The sequence below is a fragment of the Lutra lutra genome, chromosome 15 (genome assembly GCF_902655055.1).
Source record: "Lutra lutra chromosome 15, mLutLut1.2, whole genome shotgun sequence".
Taxonomy (NCBI): domain Eukaryota; kingdom Metazoa; phylum Chordata; class Mammalia; order Carnivora; family Mustelidae; genus Lutra; species Lutra lutra.
The window spans coordinates 21,909,922-21,933,138 of record NC_062292.1 but is presented as its reverse complement, the minus strand read 5'-3'; the positions used below and the strand labels follow the sequence as shown (position 1 = coordinate 21,933,138).

At 40.9% G+C, this 23,217-nt stretch overlaps 1 protein-coding gene across 2 annotated transcripts in view; it reads right to left on the bottom strand.

Moving 5' to 3' along the window:
* Window positions 1-16,500: 16,500 nt before the first annotated feature.
* Window positions 16,501-23,217, bottom strand: part of HMCN1 (hemicentin 1) — a 477,402-nt gene continuing 470,685 nt past the window's right edge. For both annotated transcript variants that reach the window (XM_047705087.1, XM_047705088.1), the window contains 2 exons: window positions 18,924-19,050; window positions 16,501-17,352 (listed from right to left, as the gene is read on the bottom strand). In XM_047705087.1, the coding sequence (XP_047561043.1) occupies window positions 16,986-17,352; window positions 18,924-19,050 (494 nt within the window). In that variant the 3' untranslated portion in view covers window positions 16,501-16,985. The remainder of the gene's footprint in view (window positions 17,353-18,923; window positions 19,051-23,217) is intronic.

Here is a 23,217-nt window from a genome sequence, read left to right as displayed (position 1 = left end):
AGAGAGAGAGAGAGGAGGAAGCAGGCTCCCTGCTGAGCAGAGAGCCTGATGTGGGGCTCGATCCCAGGACCTGGAGATCATGACCTGAGCCGAAGGCAGAGGCTTAACCCACTGAGCCACCCAGGCGCCCCAAAAGTTGCATGTTTAAATGACCGAACCACCCAGGTGCCCCCCGGTGGATTTGAGATTGTTGAAGAATTTGGGGTTTTCTCAGAAGGCAGACGGCTTTCATGCCCATTCCCTATTTCTCTTATTTCCTACAAGACACCTTCGTTAGGTGAAACAAAGTGTTCTTTCTGTTTCTTCCTTATGACTGGAAACATATTTTCTTAGTTATTATCTGGCCCTTAGACTGGAATTGACATATGAATTTAGCTAAATAAGCCACAGATTGGCCTCAGCAATGATTTAGAGAAATAACTCATATTTAAATAAAACATCATGCAAAGTAAATCTGCTCATGTATCGTATTTTGTTTCATCTTATGTCCATGTATTCAAGCTGGAACCATGTTTCCCAGAATTTCCCTCACTGTGTGGTTCCAGGCTAGTGTGGGGCACATGATTTGAATGATGGAAATGCGCAATCACACTCCGGCGAATCGCGCAGCTTTCACCCATGTTCCTGGATCTGCCGGCTCGTCTTCTCTGCATGGGACCATTGTGGACATTTCCAGCTTCTGCCGGACTTGTCCTCACACTCATTGTTCAGTGTCGACGTCTGGACCAAGCGCATGTTTAGGTCTGTAGGGAAGAGTGCCAGCTCCTCCTCTAGGGCCACTTGCATCACTGAAGTTGGTGGCTTGGCAGCTTGGCACCTGGAAAAGTTCAACACGGATCCCAGCTTTCTCAATGAGTTCTGATGTGTCAGTGCTCTCCCTCTCCCTCACTTTACAACCCTCTTTCCTTCCTGTCTGTCTGTCCTGTGACCACAGGTCCAGCAAGAGCTGTGCATTAACAACAGAAAGTAAATTGCTTGCCCAGCTCCCATAGCTGTGAGGTCAAATCTCTCCAATAATTCCCTATTACATACATGTAATAGGGAATGTCCTAGTGGGTTTGCTTTTCTGATCAAACCATGACAAAGTTGGGGTGTGTTTTGGTGAGCATGAGGGTGCCAGGCAGAATTTCTTTTCCTCGGAAAGTTTAGGTCACAAGAAATTACAAACAAGAAATGATATTGTTGCACAAGTCTGCTAATAGAGAAGCTGGTAGGAAATTTAACAAGAACGTGAATATAAAGAACATGGTTTACCAATTCTGATGACTTTCAAGATTTCTTTTTCTACATATTTATAATGTTGCTATGTCTGCTAATAGGTTCATAAGGGACTAATTTTATAGGAATGGAAATTTCTTTTTTTTTTAAGATTTTATTTATTCATTTGACAGACAGAGATCACAAGTAGACAAAGAGGCAGGCAGATAGAGAGAGAGGGAAGCAGGCTCCCTGCTGAGCAGAGAGCCCGATGTGGGGCTCGATCCCAGGACCCCAGGATCATGACCCGAGCCGAAGGCAGAGGCTTTAACCCACTGAACCACCCAGGTGCCCCGGAATGGAAATTTCTGACTGAATCTGTGGTAGGTATCTCCTTTTCAAACTCAAGACACAGGCTAGAGAATAATATGCATCAACTTTGATCTACGAGTGAAGCTGAGGGATTGGATTGGGTGATGTTGGAAGCTTGGACTTTGGAATCCAGCTGAATTGTAATCAAACATTTATCGTTGTGTAGCTGGGGCAGGCCACTTGACCTCTCGGAGCTTTAGGGTTCCTATCTATACGTTACCTTCTGCTTATTCGGGAATTGTGAGAATTAAAGGAAATAATGTATCAAGACCAAGCAAGTGTACAGATGAAAGCAAGATTTGCCATATCCTATCATCGGTGCACGTCTTATCTCACTCTCTTTTTAATTTTTTTTATTTTTTTAAATTTTCAGCATAACAGTATTCCTTGTTTATGCACCACACCCAGTGCTCCATGCAATCTGTGCCCTAATACCCACCACCTGGTTCCCCCAACCTCCCACCCCCCGCCGCTTCAAACCCCTCAGATTGTTTTTCAGAGTCCACAGTCTCTCATGGTTCACCTCCCCTTCCAGTTTCCCCCAACTCCCTTCTCCTCTCCATCTCCACTTGTCCTCCATGCTATTTGTTATGCTCCACAAATAAGTGAAACCATATGATAATTGACTCTCTCTGCTTGACTTATTTCACTCAGCATAATCTCTTCCAGTCCCGTCCATGTTGCTACAAAAGTTGGGTATTCGTCCTTTCTGATGGAGGCATCATACTCCACAGTGTATATGGACCACATCTTCCTTATCCATTCATCCGTTGAAGGGCATCTTGGTTCTTTCCACAGTTTGGCGGCCGTGGCCATTGCTGCTATAAACATTGGGGTACAGATGGCCCTTCTTTTCACTACATCTGCATCTCACTCTCTTTTTAAAAAAGATTTATTTATTTATTTTGGGGAGAGGGAGGGTGAGCCCAGAGTTGGATATGGGGCTGATCTCACAAACCCAAGTTCAGGACCTGGGCCAAAATCAAGAGTTGGACGCTCAACCCACTGGGCCATCCAGGTGCCCCCGCTCATCTCTTTTTTTTTTATTTGAAAATATCCTTGAGGCATGACTGTTTTTTTTTTTTTTTCATCACCATTCCCAGTACTATGTGAGGCGCTCAGGAATGGGCACGGAGTCATGCTAGATCTTATTTGTGCTGCAAATGAATGCATGTCCAGAAGTAGCATATCTAGACCTGGTGTTTATTAGATCTTCTTTCCTAAGATTCAAAGTAGGCAAGACTGGTCACTCTCCTTAGAAATTTAGGAGTATTGCATGGATGAATGTCAGATATACACGGTGCCCTGCATAACGTCTAAGTTAAGGATTTCTGATTTGCAGATTTTTAAAAAAATATTTTATTTATTTGACAGTGAGAGAGGGAACTCAAGCAGGGAGAGTGGGAGAGGGAGAAGCAGGCTTCCTGCTGAGCAGGGAGCCTGATGCGGGGCTCGACCCCAGGACCCTGGGATCATGACCTGAGCCGAAGGGACTCTTAAGGACTGAGCCTCCCAGGTGCCCCTCTGCAGATCTTAGAAGGCCTGACCCACATGCAGTTTTAATTGTGCACCAGTGGATGTCACCCTTGGAACACACAGACGTGCTCTCCGGCCCTCTGGAAAGGCAAGGCAGAGACTCCACAGATGTTTGTTTCTTTCTCCAGAGTGTGGGAAGCGATATTGGCCTCCAGATGTCACCCATCATCATGGAGGCCTCCATGCTGAATCTTCATCCAAGGGTAGAAAAGAGGAATTGTGGAATGTTCTGCAAAGCATGCTTTTATCTATAGGAATGGTGTTCATTGATTGATGGAATCTGGGGGATGCTTCTTAGTGTATTGATATCATTTAAAAATGTTATTTGGGGGGCGCCTGGGTGGCTCAGTGGGTTAAAGCCTCTGCCTTCAGCTCAGGTCATGATCCCGGGGTCCTGGGATCGAGCCCCGCATCGGGCTCTCTGCTCAGCGGGGAGCCTGCTTCTTCCTCTCTCTCTCTCTGCCTGCCTCTCCGCCTACTTGTGATATCTCTCTCTCTGTCAAATAAATAAATAAATAAATAATTAAAAAAAAAAAAAAAGAAAAATGTTATTTGGCTGTAATGGTAGTTGCCTCTTGGAAGCAAAGAAGGCAATTCAGGCACAGAAATGGGAAAGAGATTTACTTTTCACTTTTGTATCTGATGCTTGTGATTGTGTTTGTACTTTGTTAATAAAGATGAAAGAGAAATAAAATAATATTTGGCAAAAATCTTGATAACGTACTCTTTCTTGTTGGAATTGTTTGTCCTATTACTGATTAAAGAAATTTCTATTTAAAAAAAACACTGATAATGTTCTCTGCAATATTATTGATTTCCATTCAAATTGGTCATTCATTCAGACATTAATTCATATTCATTTATTTACATTTTTGTTATGCACCACCTATCTGTTGTCTGTTACACAGGTGCTGAGGTACACTGGCAAATTTAAAAAAAACAAGTTTTTAGGGGCACCTGGGTGGCTCAGTGGGTTAAGCGTCTGCCTTCAGCGCAGGTCATGATCCCAGAGTTCTGGGATCGAGCCCCATACCCCCCACAACAAGCCCCACGTCGGGCTCCTTGCTGAGCCCAGAGCCTGCTTCTCTGCACTACCTACCCCCACCGCCAGCCCCACCCCTGCCCCTGGCTCATGCTCTCTCTCTCAACTAAAGAAATAAAAATCTTAAAAAAAAAAAGTTTTTAAAAGAGAACTCTAATAAAGATTAAAGAAACATGTCACCTTCAAAATGATCCTTATCGGGTTTATAGTTTATAGATAGATTCGCAAATAGGTAAGTTTACTATAAAATGCACATATTTTGCCATTTTAAAGAGTACAGTGTGGTTTGAACTTGAAAAAATCAGATGTTTTCTAGTTGGGAGTGCAAAAAATCAGATGTTTTCTACTTGGGAGTGCAAACTGATACAGTCTGTTCTCCAAGCAACTTGGACATATGTCTCAGAAATGTCAGGAGTTATAATTTTTGACTCAGGAATTCTGCCTCCAGAAATCATTTTTTTAACTTGTTTATTTGAAAGAGAGAGTGCATGAGTGAGTGCAAGTGGGAGGAGGGGTGAAGGAAGAGGGAGAGAATCTTCAAGCAGACTCCCCACTGAGCAGGGAGCCCCACACTGGACTTCATCCCGGGATCCTGAGATCATGTTCTGACTGGAAATCAGGTCTTAGCCAACTGAGTCACCCAGGTGCCCCTAGAAATCATTCTCAAGGGACAAAGATGTACTTTAGAAGTACATACAAGAAACAACTATTAATATTGAAGAAAAATAAGAAGAAAGAAGTAATCACATCTTAGCAGAACAGTGTGGCCGGGATGTAGCAGTTGACAATGCATAAGCACAACGTTGCCTTGAATCCTTCAAGCATCCCTTCCTCTTTGGGTCCTTTGTGTCACTGGTGTCACCTGCAAAGTCCCAGGCAGGAGGATGATAAAAGGTGAGCTCTCTTTACTTTGACTTTTGTGTGTGGAGGCGTCTAGATAAGGCTCTGTGAGGACCAGCAGTCCTACACACAGCGCATGACTCCCCACCCTGTAGGCAGAGGGATTGACCTTAGGTAAAAAACCGACCCACTCTAATGACCTCATCTTAACTTCGTTGCATTTGCAAAGACCTCATTTCCAACTAAGGTCATTTTCACAGCTATTAGGTGTTAGGACTTTAAGGGGGACAACCTTTCAACCTATTTCAACCAAATTCAACTCTCTTCTTTTTCTTTATCCTTTGTCTTATTCTGTTCCCTATAGTCTATTCCTTATTCCACTCTATACATATTTTTTTAAGATTTTATTTATTTATTTGACAGAGAGAGTGAGAGAGCACAAGCAGGGTGGACAGTGGGGAGACAGAGGGAGAAGTAGACTCCTGCCGAGCAGGGAGCCTGATGCGGGGCTGGATCCCAGGACCCTGGGATCATGACCTGATCCAAAGGCAGATGCCTAATCATCTGAGCCATCCAGGCAGGCCCCGTTATTCCACTCTATACCATATGTCCACACCACCATTGACAAAGTCTTTCCTGCGTTTATTTTCATTAGGATTATTTCCATTATCCACACTCAGGTGACCAAGGTAAAATTTGAAATTACAGATGTGACGAAAAGTGAAAAGACTGTGAAATACTCTATTGAGTGGCATCCAGCCCAAGGTGGGACCTAAACACTTGACTTGACCTTACCCATACCATTCGTCCTTTCTAGACCTCAGCTTCCTCATGGGTAAAATGACCTGCAGCTTCTCAGCCTGAATAGTCATAATATGTGTGAACAAACTGGGGTAGCCAATATTTCTGAAACAGAGGTCTTTGATTAGGAGCAGAGATTAAGACAGCCTAAAACAACCCTACTGTTTGGCACACTGGGGTCTCCAGATAAACCGTGGTGCATCCTCCATTCTCTATTGGAACAGACATATCAACAATCTCTCCCTCCCTGAATTTGGCTCACACTTCAAGGTTTCCTCCAACCCGACATCTGAAGCAAGCTCTGAAGAATGGAGGAACTCTGGAAGCTACAGTTTGAAAGAGACTAGCAGGCCAACTGTCAAGTTCAGTCTGTAGGTCTGGTCATTGTTTCTGTTGCATATCAAAGGATGCCTATTTTTCATCTCCATACCATGTTGCCAAAGAGGTAATCATGACGAAGTGTTCTGCTGTAAAGGAACAGCTCTACATCAAATGCATGTCCTTCTTTGATCCAACAGAGCCAGATGATAGTTATTGTACTCTCAAGAGAGCAATGACAAAAGGCCAGCCAATGCTGCAACATTTTAGCTGGGTGTGTGTCAATTGAGGACAGATGCATGTGTCTGTTTTAACTGGAGGGGAAGAGAGCTCAGTTTCATTTGTTCAGAATCCAGATGTAGCAACTGGTACTGAAAAATCAGTTTATGGGAACGAGGCTCCTGAGGTGTGAGAAAGATTAAAGTGTCTCCATTTCTTTTTTTTAACCTTTAGTCTGTGCGATAATACTCTGAAGACAGGAAGCTGAGAGGATGGATAGTGACATTACTTCTTATTCATTCTCATCTGCTTTGAATGAAAGCTAGTTTTTGGTGCTACATGGGAAAAAGCACAAGTGTTCTTTTTCTCTCTGTGTGTGTCTTTCTATATATACATATTTCCTTTTTACGTACCATATAAATACGTATTTCTCCTCTTAAGGAACATTTTCCTAGAGTGCAATCAGATAATTTGGATTGTGGGGTTCCTTTCAAAGGGAAATACAAAATTGCAAAAAAGATGGCTCGATGACGTCAATTTAGTAAATTTCATTCTTGCATGTATTTACTCTTGCTTGATAACAAGTAGTTAGGAATTTTGCCACCTATTGTAATGGCTTTCCAAATGCTGCTTGGTGCTCTATTTCTTTCTGCAACTCTTCTGTCATTGTGCACCACTTCATCCTCAGCCCGGGAATGAAAATTTACACGAGGAAAAAACACCCCATATATCAGCTGCAGTAAGGGCGCTCTTTGCCTTTTAATGGAAATTCTGGATTTGCAGGAGAAGCAACGTTTGGTAACTTCAGATATTTGAGGTGGTCCCATTTCTGAGACAGATAGTCCTGGTTTGCTGGGGCCAGGAAGTCTACATCTAAATTCCTGGACTCTTTGCCAAAGTGTCTGGTACCTTCTTATTTGAGACAGATGAGACTAAAACTCATTGGACTTCACCACCTAGAATAAGAGCCTTCAGTTATTTTGTTGTATAAAAGATAAATGAACGTTAGCAAAGTACAGAACAATCCATTCCTGAATCTCCTATAACATTCCTCAGTTTGGGATGAGGACCAACATCGCAGGGTTACTCTCACGAAGCCTAGCCCTTTTGGGTCTCTCAAAACAAATTCTGTTTCCCATTACTCTGGACGAAAAGCCAAAACTCCTTAAAAGGATTTATGGGACCCTTCATACTTGGGCATCTGCTAGCTTCTGCAGCCATTCAGACGCCCTGAACTACTAACTCACCTCGGGCTTCTGCAAAACCCCATAACCTCTTTAGAGAACAGCCTTTGTCCCTGTCCTTATCCTTCCTTGCTGCCTGGGGAACTCTTGGTCATTCCTTGCACAGCGAAGCACAGAGAAACCAAAGATGATCTGGTTTTCCATCCTGGCGCTGCCACTTATTAACTTCATTAGCTTTGGGCGGTTGACCTTACTTTTTATGCCTCTGTTTTTTTTTTCACTATAAGCTAGCTGTAAACTACGGAGTCTCCCTCAGGGGATTATTGAAATATTCATTAACAAATTTAGGTAATGACACTTAAAGTGTGTAGAGCTGTGTCTGGCTCAATAAGGGTTAATTCATATTTTTGTGAGTCAGATTTTTAGTTTCGCTGTGATATTCCTTGGGGATTCCTTCTTCCCTACCCTACCTATGCCCTAATTGTACCTTGTGCTTGTCCTTATCACATGACTTACCATGCGGTGCTGTAACATGGGAAAGGAGTCTACACTGAGATGAGCCACCACAGTCCTACTTATAGGTACTTAATACTGTCACCCAAGAGTGAGTAGACTTTGTCTCTTCACTCTCTCCTGTATTCAAGTCACTTAAAGAATGCCCCTTAAATTCCCAAGCCAATAATCCTCACAGATACCACATGAAAAAGTTCAGTTTTCAAAGGAGGACAAGAGGAAAACCACGTCTGTGAACCATCCCTTCTTTCCCCACTGGGCCCACAGAACCTCTTTTCATATGCTAATTCAGGACAGTGAGTCTCAAAAGCTGTTTCCTTCCTTGGGCATATTACACATTCTTTCTACTGTGTTTGTCTATCCCGAAAGGAGGATGCCTTTTGGAGTGCATTATGGTGGAAAGTGACCTCTGTCTTCCAGCTCGGCCTCACACGTGGTGGGAAGTAGTCAGAGGTACGCAGTGCCCAGATGGGCCCGTAAGTCTCACTGCCCATCTTGGACTACTGTGTGTAGTACTACTGTCCACATGCTGGAATGCCAGAGGATACATACAAAATCTTGTCCAGCTGTAATCATTTGGCACTAGTAAGTTGCTGTGTTTTAGGTCCTGAATATACTGGGAGTCAAGAGCATGAGAAGCTTGACTGCCTGAACACAGGAGAGAAATCCGGGAGGAAGATGAAGCATTGAGCCTCTCTTCTGAATGCTTTCAGATACTAGGGAATGTGTGGACCAAACATCTGGGAAAAAGGACTGAATTTTTCATTTGCCATCCAGATGTTTCTATGTATTGCCCCCGATTTCTTTAATCTCCTTTGTCTCCTAGACATCAAAACAGCTGATCTGTTTAGTACCCATCCTTCTTGGCCTCTCACTACATATTTCATTTGGTCTTCTCCTGTACTGCCAAGATTTTGCCTGTGTTCCACTGAACTCTTAACTCTTTGAGCGGTTTTCATGCCCCAGTCCACAGGCAGGTGAACCTGAGTATTCTCTGAAGATAACACAGCATGGCAGAAATTGGCAGTTTTAAATCTCGTTAGCCATAACTTCAGAGGTCTTTCTTCTGGAGGCAAAGATGCCATCAAAGACGAGCTTCTGAGAAACTTTCAAGGGCCTTGAAGTTCATACTCAACAGAAGTCTTTTTCCTTCCCCTTAAAGCTAAGCACATCCCTAAAACTCTCCCCATTCTCCCCACTAACCACAACTATGTTAGGCAAATGTATATTCACCCATAAACATTCATTCAATCCCATTGTATGCCACGCACTGTGCTAAGTGTAGAGGATAGTTTATTAACAAATGCATTGGTATAGACTTAGAGGAAGAATCATGTAAACAGATAATTACCAGATCCTATTATTATGGATGAACTGTGTCCCCTCCCACATCTCATCTAGTGAAGCACCAGCCCCTAATACCTCAGAATATGACTGTTTGGGTGCACCTGGGTGGCTCAGAGGGTTAAGCCTCTGCCTTCGGCTCAGGTCATGATCTCAGGGTCCTGGGATTGAGCCCCGCATCGGGCTCTCTGCTCAACAAGGAGCCTGCTTCCCCCTCTCTCTGCATGCCTCTCTGCCTACTTGTGATTTCTCTCTGTCAAATAAATAAATAAGACCTTAAAAAAAAAAGAATATGACTCTTTGGAGAGATGGCCTTAAAAAATGTGTTGAAGTTGAAATGAGGTCATTAGGACAGGCCTTCATCCAATCTGATTCATATTCTTATAAGAGGAATTTGAATGCACAAAGAGACGGCAGGGCCTTGTGTGCACAGAAGGATGACCATGGTAAGACATGAAGATGTTAATTTTTTAACATTAAAAAAGGTATACTTTAATAAGTATAAAGTACATAAATAATTTGTAAGTTTGTGGAGAAGCTGACCAAGAGAGGTTAAAAGATACAAGTGTTCATCTAAATTTCAATATTTCATTTTTTTAACAGAATGTTTATTAAAGTTGTTTCATGTACAGTTTCTCATTTGTCATTGTGGGAGTTCTTTATTGTAAAGACAATTCTTTTTTATTATTATTAACATATCATGTGTTATTTGCTTCAGGGGTACAGGTCTGTGATTCATCGGGCTTACACACTCCACAGCGCTCACCCTAGCACATACCCGCCCCATGTCCACTGTAAATACAGTTCTTCTGTCTGATAGCAAGCAGCAGTCTTACTGTCAGTGATTATTCTGAACCTCCTGCTGGTGCTAAGGAGGGAAGTCTTTAGTAGAAAGAACGGAAGGGTTAAAAGCTGGAGGTTCTATTCGGCATACTCTCTTTCTTTACGCTTCCTCCCTCGAGTTCCACAATTTCTCCTGAATTCTATAATCCATCTCTCATGCCACTATGGAAGTCCCAGGAAAAAAAAGCCAAAAATGTCCCTTTGTCTGATTTTGGTGAAGTCCTTGGCTCTACTCATAGTGTAAGCCGAAGGTGTCCCAGCTCCACACCAGCCCGTATTGTTGTCGTAACTTTGCTTATCCATCTGTGCAAACCAATTGTGACTGGGTGCAGATGGTTGGTTGAGGGTCTTGGCTGCTGGCTTAATATCCTCTCTAATCACCTGCGAATCTTACTGCAGGTCCCAAGACAGAGAGAGACAAATCCTGATAGTCCATGATGCGGCTATGAGTGCAGGCTGATGGGAAATGAGGGAGAATGGACAAGGATGGGAGACAATGCGGCTGAGGTGCGTCATGGCCGACTTGAGGGTTGAGGTGGTACAAATGGGAAAGGAGGAGCTCATCCAGAAACCACTGTGAAGAACTTCCAAATTCCCAGGCCGTTCCTCTGAGAATAGTGATTTTGAAACAGAATCTTGGCAGAGGACGAGGATGGGGAAACTACAACCTTTCTGACCAGTTGCATGTTCTACTGCTGCTCCAGCTTGGCAGTGAGCTTTCTGATTCAGTGCAGAGAGAAGTGATTACATACCGAAAACTTGGCCTCAGCTTGTCCCCTTCGAGGACCCCTGGGACACTGCAGTTAATCAGCAGACCGGTCATCAAGGGTCGCTTGACATTTTGAAAATGTGTTTTAGATACCTGGGTAAGTCTGTTGGTACATTCTTTCAGTATCCCTACGGAGCTGGAACAACCTGTGGCCAACGGGGGGACATGTCAGGCGCTGCCTCCACACATGGAACTACTTTATTTGGGAGCCTGGGCCAGAGCTCGCAGAGCTTGTCTCTATCCCACTGTCTGACTCAGAGGTGGAGGAAACTGGAAACATCAGGACAATGTGGATTACAAGCCTGAGAATCAGACATGCTGGGAACCTGAAAACCAGTAGGACAACAACAGTGTGGCTCAGGGCGCAGGGATAGCCTCTTAGTGCCAGAAAAATCATGTAACAACTAAGGACTTTCTGTTTGTCCCATTGGGTCAAAGTGCATTATTGTCATTGGGAACATTCTTAGGGTAGCTAGAACACAGGGCTTCTCTCTGGGCTTGAGTCAAATGATACTTGTCCCCCTAAGACATACATAAATACACACATGCTCACACACATACACACACACCCCTCTATGGGCACATTAGTCTGTGAAATCAATTAAAAATGGACATAAGCTTAGAAGAGAAAACCAGGGCTCAAACAGAAGAGGAAGATAAAAGAATAAGGCTTTCTTTAGCAATTTTTCGTGGTGCATAGTGAGCAGGGGTTTGTGTTGGTTGAACGAATGTAAAGCCATTTTTTCTTTTTTTTTAAAGGCTGCTGGTGGAGCTAATATTTTATCCCTTTCACATGTTTTCCTAGTAAGTTTTATCTTCTCTGTCCCCCACCAGCACCAAAGCTATCTTCTTATCCCCCACCCACCCAAAGCAACAAAAACACAGAACTCAGGGCAATCCCACTCTTTGAATTCTTCAACTTGTAACTCTTTATCTCTAGTGCCTACATTGTTCCTGGCAGAGCAAGAAATGACAGTATGGTAACAACAGCTAACAAGAAGCACTGTCCTAAAGACTCCAGAGAAAATATATCTTTTGATTCTGAAGAAGTAGAAGCAGGTATAGCTAATGCCCCCATTTTAAAGATAGGGAAACTGAGTTTTAGAGATTCAATTGCCCAAGATTATGCCATAGGAAATGAAACTGGCTGTTCATCTGACTCCAGAATCTATGTTTGCAACCATTTTTCTATGATTCAGGAATAGTTTTTATCCCCCCAACTTGATCTACAGATTCGAGTATAATCTCTATCAAAATCTCAAGGCTCTTTTTGCAGAAATTTACAGGTGGATCCTGAAATTTATGTGGAAATGTAAGAAACCCAACATAGTCAAAATAATCTTGAAAAGGAAAAAAAAATAGAGGACTTCCATTCCTAGTTCACAAAACTTCCTATAAAGCGCAGTGATCACTTTTTAATCAACTGATTCTTGACAATGATGTCAAGACAATTCAATGAGGCTAGCTTTTTCAAAAATGGTGCTAGGGCAACTTGATATCCATAGGCAACACAATGAATTTAGACCTTTATCTCTTATCATACACAAAAATTAAACCAATGCATAGAAGAGCTAAATTAATTAAACCAATAGAAGAGCTAAAACTCTAAAGCTTTTAGAAGAATATAGGAGAAAATCTTTGTGACCTTAAGGTAGACAAAGACTTCTTAGCTACAAAACCAAAAGCATGGGGCACCTGGGTGGCCCAGGGGGTTAAAGCCTCTGCCTTCATCTCTGGTCATGATCCTGGGGTCCTGGGTTCAAGTTCCGAATCAGTCTCTCTGCTTAGCAGGGAGCCTTCTCCCCCCACCTCTCTCTACCTGCCTCTCTGCCTACTTGTGATCTCTGTCTGTCAAATAAATAAAATCTTAAAAAAAAAACCCAAATGCATAATCCATTAAAAAATCAATAAATTGGATTTAATGAAAATCAAATTTTTGCATTTCAAAAGAAACTATTAAGAAAGTGAAAAGATAAGCCACAGACTGGGAATGACAAAGAACTTATATCTAAAATATATAAAAAACTCTTACCTCATATTAAGAAGGCAAATAACCCATTAGCTATCTTGCCAAAAAAGATATCCAAGTGGCCAATGAGCTCAAGAAGAAAAAAAACTGCTCAACAACATCAGTCAGTAGGGAAATGCAGATTAGAATGCTCACTAGAATAGATAATAATGTGTGCTGGTGAGGAGATGAAGAAACTAGAATCCTCATGTATCACTAATGAGTATATAAATGGTACAGTCACTTTGAAAAATAGTTTGACAATTTCTTTCAAATTTAAATACAAATTTACATCTAAGTCTTATGTGGATATCTCTTGAGTAGACCCCTATGCATAAAATTACTAGGTTCTTGGGAATTCAAGGTCTCTATGCAAGGGAAATGCAAATCTAGGTCCACACAAAGGTGTACGTGTAAATTCTCACAGCATTATGACTCATAATAGTCCCAAACTGGAAACTGAGGAACAGGTAAGTAAAAGTCGTGCACTCACACAATGGAAGACTATTCAGCGATAAGGGGGAATGAAATACTGGTAATATGGAGGAACCTCAAGAAATTTATGTTAAGTAGAAAGAATCAAAACTAAAGGACCACATATTATATAATTTTACTTATATGAATGATCTAGGGAAGGCAAATTTATAGGGACAGAAAATTAATGACTGGTTGTCTAGGGCCAATTGCACTTGGAACAGACTTTCATTATAATTACCATATTGAATTATAGTTCATTTTTACATATAAATTCTCACTGGGCTATGTGTATCTTTGAATTTTTTGTATTCTTCACGTTTATCAGTAAGCCCAGTATATAATAAACATTGGACATATTTTTTTTCAGAATTTTATTTATTTGACAGAGAGAGACAGTGAGAGAAGGAACACAAGCGAGGGGAGTGGGAGAGGGAGAAGCTGTCTCCCCGCTGAGCAGGGATCCCGAAGTGGGGCTCCGTCCTAGGTCCCTGGGATCATGACCTGAGCTGAAGGCAGATGCTTAACCGACTGAGCCACCCAGACGCCCCAGCAACATATACTTTTTTGAAAGAATAAATAAATATATGAATGATTTCTATGGCCAGCTTTGAATTTAACTATAAACCTTGGGCCTTTTTTATATAAATTTAGCCAATCCATCAGTATATTGTACATTGTGAGAACAAACAAATTTCAGTTCTTGAGAACTTTCAGATAAACAACCAGTTAAACTTTCAGTCTTTTTTATTTTAGTTGACCTAATCATGATTTTAAAACCTCGGTCTCCAGGACAGAAAAGGTAGAGGGCTTTAATTTTTAAAGTGGCTTCAAATCTTATTCTTTTGGGTTCATGGTGGGGAGGTCCACTGGTATTATTTCAATGTCAAGTCAGAACCCCGGAATGCTAATAGTTGAGTTCCCATTGATGATTTTCAAGGATGAGTGATCACTGCAGCTACATGTCCAGAGATGAGGTCCCAGTTCCATGGTAGATGTGAAGATTTTTTTTGTCAAAGCTGCAACCAGGGCAGTTTTGGTTCATGTTCGCGCTGCAAACATAATGCTTGGATGTAAGTAAATGTTTCCAAAGAAGCTGAGAGGGGTTTCCTTATTGAAAATATGGACAAGTGGCATGGCTTTGTAATTCGTGGACCTGGGTCCAAACCCTAGCTCTCCATCCCGCCCCCGCCCCCCCCACCCCGTGATTGCCTCTGCAGCAGGTTATGTAATTGCTTTGAACTTCAGCATTCTTCTCTGTGAAACAGTAGGTTGTAATTTTTGTTCTTGGCATCCTACAGTGCTTTTCAAACTACTGTGGTAAAGGACCAGATTTTAAAAATTTGGTTGTAGACGGCTACTTTAAAAAATATAGTAAATATGAATTATAAAAAAAATACAATCTTCATTTTTTGGGTTTTGTTTTGTTTTTGAAATCTAAAGATGTAAATCTGGTCATGGTTCTAGAAGAAACAAAAAGTGAGAAGGGCTGGTCCTGAAAAGGTTCAGAGTCTTTTGCGATGACTTCAGAAGAGGCCATTACAGGTTGTTTAGACAAGACTAACTTCCTCAGACAAAGAGGAAGGGCTGTTTCTGTTGGCAGAGAAGACATATCAGATTTGGAGCTGAAGGGTTTCAGCTTCATCAAAATCTGCTCCCATGTCTCTATCCCAAATTGTGGGGTCATACTTCATTTTCTTTTCTTTTTTTTTTAAACATTTTATTTATTTGACAGAGATAGACAGAGACAGAGAGATCACAAACAGGGAGAGGGAGAGAGGGAGAAGCAGACTCCTGCTGAGCAGGGAGCCCAATGCAAGACTCAATCCCAGGATCCCAGGATCATGACCGGGGCTGAAGGCAGACGCTTAATCGACTGAACAACCCAGGCGCCCCATCATATTTCCTTTTCAATCAGTGCTCTAACTTTAACACAAGAGAACCTGTGAGATTAGGAACTAAATTTGTATTGTAATCCAGTCACTGTCAGAGTTAGACCTTTGGTTTGGTTTTCAGAAAACTTGGTGCTGCAGTTCTAGGAAATAAGGGTTTCCCTCAGATCATCATTCAACTTTATATCCTTTTTGCAGAACTTCAGTTGAGAATTTAAAGCCCTCAACTCATTATTTTCTTTCTCCATATTCTCCAGTATACTTACAAGCAAGCAACCACTACTGGTGGGAATTTAAGTACTGTTTTGGCACTGTATCCCATGAACAGAGTTCACTTTACCACTTGAGACAGGTTATTAATTCCATTAAATGTGACTGTATCACAGAACCAATTAAAGTTAACTCAGACCCAGTTCAGAGAATCCATTTAAAGTCTGTTTCAGTCAGGCTATGTATGGTAGATGCAGATAGGTGTGTATATGTGACTATCTTCACACCTAGGATAGCTATAAAGAAACAAATTTTAAGTTTTCAAAAAGGTTAATAAAAGGGATGTGAAAATTTTATTCAGGCTGGTTTGACTGTAACATTGTTTTTTGTTTTATAAAATAATTATATAAAAAGTCCATCAAGATATTATATAGAAAATACACCAAGGTAATATATATACATTTCATAAAAATAGAATACATCTTGGCAATTGCTTCCAGAGTCTGTTACCACCACGTACAGTGTATTGACGTTCAACATTTATGCTAATTTGAACATAGAAGGTTTTTAAGAAAAACAAAGAAAACTGTCTCATTGGTATTTGTAAAAGTTGTTTTCACTTGACAGGAAAATAAAATGCTGGAATGTAAAAGTTATGGAGCCAATGGGAAAGAAGGTTATATCAAAGATCCTTGACATGAACAATCATCTGAGGACAAAGAAATATATTTTTTTCTATTATCATAAGTGGTTCATCTCATTTCACAAAATCACTGAAAATAATATCCTTATTTTGGATGCTCAGTCCACGCAAACACTATTTGGTATCAAAGAAACATTCTAGAAGCCATACTATATTTCTAAATGAGCGGTGTTTCTTTTTTCTCTTAAGGTGAAAATAGGTGCAGAAGTCCCATTATAGAGTATCAATACTTAAAAAAAAAGCATCTTTATAAGTTATTTAATAAGTTTTGATCAAAACACATAGCAAGCAGTTTTATTATTCTAAAAATGGCCAAATGCTCAAAAATTCACTTGGCTTTGAGTGAGGTTTTTTTATTTTTGTTTTTTTTTTTTAAGGAAAATGATCTTAGTTAGCTACTATGCTACTCTATAACATCACTGATAGGTCCTCCTGTGAGATGTTCTGAATAGTCTTTGGAATAATCTTTGGAAAGTAACTGCTCCAGTGTAATAAATAGAGAAAAATAATAAGGGACTTCTCTAGACCTTACCAAAATATATGACCATGGTGGGATCATGAAAATACCTCAGCAGTACCAAGGAAGGCACACAAAACAGAGCATAGCACCATTTTCAAGTTGCCAAGATGGCAACTGTTCAGGAGCTGGTAATCTGGAAGGGGACTGGATGCTCATGATTAATGTAGTTTAAATATGCGAATTAGGCTCTGGAGAGCTTCTTAGTAGGGATAGGCAGACACAGCTATATAAACTATGAATGTGGTCTGATATTCAATAGTCCCGTTGGCACTGTAGGATGAGGCTCGAACCCTCATGCGGTAGGTCTCTGGTTCTCGCAATGGTCGTGTTGTATACACCACTCCTTTCAGGTTTTCATCCCTTAAGGCAAAAGGAACAGTCTGTTCCTCATCTACCATGAGGAAAGTTGTCCTGGGATGCATCACTCCGTCCTGCGTGTATGCTACCAGCCGGATTAAATCTTGATTGGCAGCTATTCCAAATGGGAGAGAGACAAGTTTGTATTCCAAGGCATATGGGCTCAAGGCACATTCCAAATCATTGGGTGGACAATTCTTGAGGCAGAACCTAAGGACGACAAAAAAAAACACAGAGCGCATATTGTTATCTGGCTTGGAAGCAGGAGAGGGCATGAGGCAGGTGACCGTGACCCATGATAACTCTTAGGCATTAAAGGCAGCAGATAGTCTGATGGCGAGAGCAACAGGCCCACACCATGTGCTATGCCACTAACTCAAACCAGATGCCAGATGCCTACGAGAGTATGCTGGTCCAGAGTCCAATCTCTTTCTCTCAGCTTCAGCAAAATCAGAAATGTTTGACCCACTGAAGTAAGTATGAGTACCACAACGGTTACTCTAAAATGAAAAGTTAGTTTTGGAAATAGAAGGATCTGTACATAGACTGGAAACAGGTAGTTTTTAAAGAGAGGAATACAAGCTATTCTTAAATTGTAACATCTGTCCTAAAACTGAAAGCTGAAGTAGATTTTATTGATATTTGGTTTATTTTCCTAAAAGTAATATAAAGTCAATGAAGATTCCTGGGGGGAAAAAGCTCTTCCTTCTGTATTTGTTTTCCACATTATCTTATATTAAAAATACTATGTTTTCTTTTTTCAGAGCCCACATTGGCTGCTTTTGAGGCACGACTTTTAAATTCTCTGTCAGAAATCACTGGTAATGGAGAATAAAAAAGTTTTAAAAATGCACAAAGGACCATTTTCTACAGATATGGGTTCTTCAGTCATAGTATTTTTAGATGTTTCTTAAGTCAATATTTTTAATTTTTAAAAATTTTTTTCAATATTTTTAAATTTTTTCCCTCCCCTTCCTATTCCCTTCCTCTTCCCCCTAAAGCAATTATGAATAGGTTTTTGCTGGATCCGGGGCAGTCCACACTTGATCATGTTACAGTAACTTGGTAGTCACTGCTGAGAGGAAAAACAAAGTGTGAGCTCCAACCAGCATCTGGTTTCAGAAACACCTTTTTATTAGCAGGTCCTAGTCATGATGACCATTATCTCTGTTTTCAAGCACCCCGTTGGCTTGGTACCTGAACGGAGTATGATATTTCTGTAAGAGGAGGGAGAAAATGGAAGAGTAGTTTATTCAGAACCCATAAAAGATAGTGTTTCAGACAGCAGGGAATGTAAGCAAGACCATATATGAGCAGGCAGACAGCTGACTCATCCTTGCTCATCTCCATTCTCTCATGGAGTCATGGTGAGTCATCACGATTACAGCCAAGGTACTTCTTGGAATGCTCTGAGTCCTGAGAGCTCTTAAAACCCTGAGGCGACACAAACAAACTAGGAAATTTCAAAGGAGGTGAGGTTTTATCACCCCATAAAATGCTCACCTCTGAGGCAGAATTCTAGATATGGCATGGCGGATTACCTACTGGGGAGACGCTCCGGGAAAACCTTGGCAACCAACAGTGATAGTTTAGACTACAGCGGCTGCCGCAGGATGAACTCATTTCATACCCATTCATTGAAGAAGGAACACACTGTAACTCCACATACCCCTTGGTATTATTGACGTCCTGTGAGCTACATGTGACAACAGACAGGGTTTGTTGGTTGAGGAGAGAAAGCTTTTCAAAAGGTATTTCTGAGAAGAGAAGGCAGGACATACCCTGAAACAGGATCCCGTTGGTAGTTGGGCGGACAGGGGGTATCGATGCACTGGTAGCTTCCTCTCATGTTGAAGCACATGCGATTTGACCCACAGCGCACACTCTGCTCCAGACACTCATCAACATCTAGCAAAAGCACGAGAAACACGCAGCGTCAGCAACTCGGGTCAGAGCAGGCAGTGAGAGCAGGCATTGCGAATGCTTAACCGTAATGGCAAGTCCCCATGGATGAATCTGGTAGCCATACCTAAGCTTCTTCAACCACAAAATGGGGATCCTGATACCTGGTGTGCTAGTTCCCGTAGCGCTTTGAGGATAATTTTTAACACTTGTGAAAGGATATTGAAAAATAAAAGCTATAGGGAGCACCTGGTTGGCTCAGTGGGTTAAAGCCTCTGCCTTTGGCTCAGGTCATGATCCCAGGGTCCTGGGATCGAGCCCCGCATCGGGCTCCCTGCTCAGCAGGGAGCCTGCTTCCTCCTCTCTCTCTGCCTGCCTGCCTCTCTGCCTACCTATGATCTCTGTCAAATAAATAAATAAAATCTTAAAAAAAAAATCTTTTTGTGTGTATGTATGAGTGTGTGTGTGTGTGTGTGTGTGTGTGTGCGCGCGCGTGAGAGAGAGGGAGAGAGAAAGAGAGAGAGAGACAGGGACAAAGACAGATGGAGAGACAGAGAGCACAACACTGAAATTGATGGATTTTCTGGGAAGTGGGTCCATGGGGTTCTACAACATTTTTAAGGGATTTTGAGATCCTAACATTAAAAACCATATTTTAGAGCAATAATTTCCAACTGCAGTACCTGCATTCCCCTGGTGGCACATGGAAGCTTTCCAGTAATAGGAGAGCAGGCAAATATTTCATGCAATCATTCACATCCAGAAATTTATTTCCCACAAGTTCTCTTTCCTAAAAGCACTCTTCCTGAGAACTTCCTGTGGCCTGGAGTTCTCTTGTCCCCATTCCCATTTTATATCCTTCTGCTTTACAAAAGAAAGGTTTCCACTAATCCCTAGTCTCTTTATGATACTCAGGGGTAAAATGCTTCAAGGCACATAGGAAGGGTGAGAAACTGGTTATTCGTATTGATAGTGGCAGGCCTTATTTCATCATGGCTACGAACCAATGGTCTTGGCTCTCTCTTGTAAATTAGATTTCAGAAGCAAGCTGGTTGTCAGGGGAACACCTACTAACACTTCTACTTGAACAGAAAAATGACCTTAGACTTCTTCTGACGGTCAAGCTGGTTGGTTTAACAGCGACTGCAGACTTTTAAATTATATAGTGATTATTCCCCATTAACTAGGTTATCTACAGCTCCAAAGTATTGATGAGAATATATTTGAAGCACATGGACATCAAAGCCAGAATTCACACCCTTTAGGACAATTTAAATGATAAGAAACTTTAGAAGTCAGTTCTAAAATGTATGAATGAAGTGTAAGGTTTCAAATTTTTTTGGAGTAGGCAAGCAAAAATTTAAGATGACTTATTTTAAAGTCTTAAGTCAACTGGCTGCTTATTGGCACTTATAATTCTCCTCCTTCTTTGATATTTGAATAAACATAGATCCTGATGTATAGGAGGGAACGATTACAATGAACTGGGCCCAAATCCGTCCTCTGCAGAGGCAGGACCTAAAGGTCAAATGCACTTCCATGTGCAACTATTGTATCATTTCATGGTAGCAGGTGACTTGGTTCCTGCATAATCGTGTGTATGTTGGACTTGGATTAAAGTTGTAAGTTCTTTGGTGAATTCTTAAATAACTTGAAAAATTGCTATCAACAAAAGAAAGAGAGAAGCAGTTCCAAGAAACAGTATATATGAATGATGAACAATAAATGTTAAATTTTTTTTCTTTTTTTTAAAAGATTTTATTTATTTGACAGAGATCACAAGTAGGCAGAGAGAGAGGAAGGGAAGCAGGCTCCCTGCTGAGCAGAGAGCCCGATGCGGGGGCTTGATTCCAGGACCTGGGATCATAACCCAAGCTGAAAGCAGAGGCTTTAACCCACTGAGCCACCCAGGTGCCCCGTTAAATTTTATTTCTGAATTATTTATCATTACCATCTCAAAACTGAGCATTTTAGATTTGGTTTCAAATATATTCTGTTTTCTAAGGAAATGCAGTGTGATTATTTACTTTAAACTTGCTAATAGTGTGCACAATGTAAAAAGACACTGAGCTAGAGTGATATGGAGTAAATCACTTACGTGGCTTTTTAGTTACTTAGATGTGCTGATAATAACATAATGTGCTTTGTATGACTAGTTTTATATTAGGACTAATTTTCCTACAGGAATACAACACAGTGTGAAACAAATTTATATCTCAGTTAAATCTTGCCTATTGTCTCTGTGAACCAAGTTCTAATTATGATTTTATCTGTCAGAAGGGCATTATCTCCTTGGCAAAATGAGATTGTCTCAGAATGAAGTGAAAAGCCCTTTGGGAAAATGTGAAAGAAATGTAATTAGCCTTATCTTCTTTTTTTTTTTTTCCTCATAAAAAACATCCCCTTCATACTTATCTACCAAATTTCATTTTAGCTCTTATTTTTATGGTGAATTCCTTCCTGCAGGCACATGAAGGCCAGTGGGCTGCAGGGGCCCATGGAAATGGTGGCATGGAGACCAGAATCTGGACACATGCCTATGTGCATAATAAGAGTAGCTATCTTGGGGCACCTGGGTGGCAGTTAAGATCTGCCTTCGGCTCAGGTCATGATCCCAGGGTCCTGGGATCAAGCCCCACATCAGGCTCCTTGCTTGGCGGAGAGACTGCTTCTCCCTTTCCCTCTGCCCGCTGCTCCCAGTTCTTGTGCTCTCTTTGTGCGTCAAATAAATAAATAAAATCATTAAAAAAAAGTGTAGCTATCTTTCACAGATTTCCAATGGCTGAATATGAGTCTACAAAAATATATCAAAGTCTAATATTCAAAGTGTTTGCCTTCTGCTCCATAATAATGAACACTTCCCACTGAAAAGCTTTCTTAAGTATTTGAGCTTCTAGAAGGTGGCCTTCTTTTGTCTTCTGTCTACTATTATCTCCTCAGGCTTAAGCACCCTATAGGCATTCACTCTACTCCTTTAGTCTACTGCCTGGTTTTTAAGAAAGGAGCTGGAAAAGATGGAGAAATCATGCTGTCTTCTGTTAGCTGACAATGTGAGGCTATCTGTTTTTTATTAAATATTATAAGAAAATTACTATGGTAGAAATTAAAGGGTAAGCATTTTATAATCTATATATTCTACAAGAAAAGATTACCAGGATGAACTGAAAAGCTTTTATATTAATAGCTTTAGAACATACGACTGCATTTAACCAAGTGCTTCTGGATACATTATACAATAATTTAGAATAAACATACCTGAAACATTTATCTTATAGAGAGAATAATTTAGATTCTTGATAACATTATGGATTACTTTTTAAAACCTTGGATAGATTAGAACACTCATTTCAAGTGCAATGCCAATAAAGTATTTCTAAATGTTCAGAATTAGATTAGTGGGGCTTAAAATTAGCAGAAAGATCTTCCAGTTTCTCCTCTCTGCTTCTTGGGCAAATCATGATCAGTCATGTTTTTGTTTCTCATCTTGTAGTCTGCCGACTTCCACTTTTGACTAGAGTCTCTGTCCTTGTTCAATGTCAAATTCACTTTAATTTCCTTTTTGTCACTGACATTTGTATCACTAATGTATAAAGCTTCAAAAATGCACATGTAAATGGAAATCAACTTTTTTTCCTCTCATGAATGCCCGAAACACTTCCTAAAGCTATAAAAAGACTGCAAGTTATTCTTCAGATTAAAGACTGCTTTAAAAGATGTAATTGTTTTCTCTCAAGTCTTTTTTAAAAACCACAAAAATATGTAACCCATTTAAAATCGCAAACATTTCAAGTGACACCTGTTTCTGATTTGTTCACATTATTTTCCATTCTCCGAAGCCCAACTGAAAACTGAAAAATGTTTGAACTGAATGAACGGCCAGGGCAATCAAGGAACAAAATGGCTTAATTTAGAAAAAAAGAAAAATCCTCTAATGAGGAGATAACATAATATAGCACTTAAAAATCTGGCTAAAGGCTTTTGTACTTTGGTTGGTTGTTCCAAACGCTTCCTTCCTTGGTGCCTGGTGCACTCACAGGAAGTGTAGTGTTGATGTTGGGTATTGCCACCTCTTCAGAGGATTCTTGGGGTGACGCCCCGGGGAAAGTTATAAAGCACGGACAGCGTAAATGCTCTCACCTCACCCTGCTGCCACAGTACAATGACCCTGGTGTT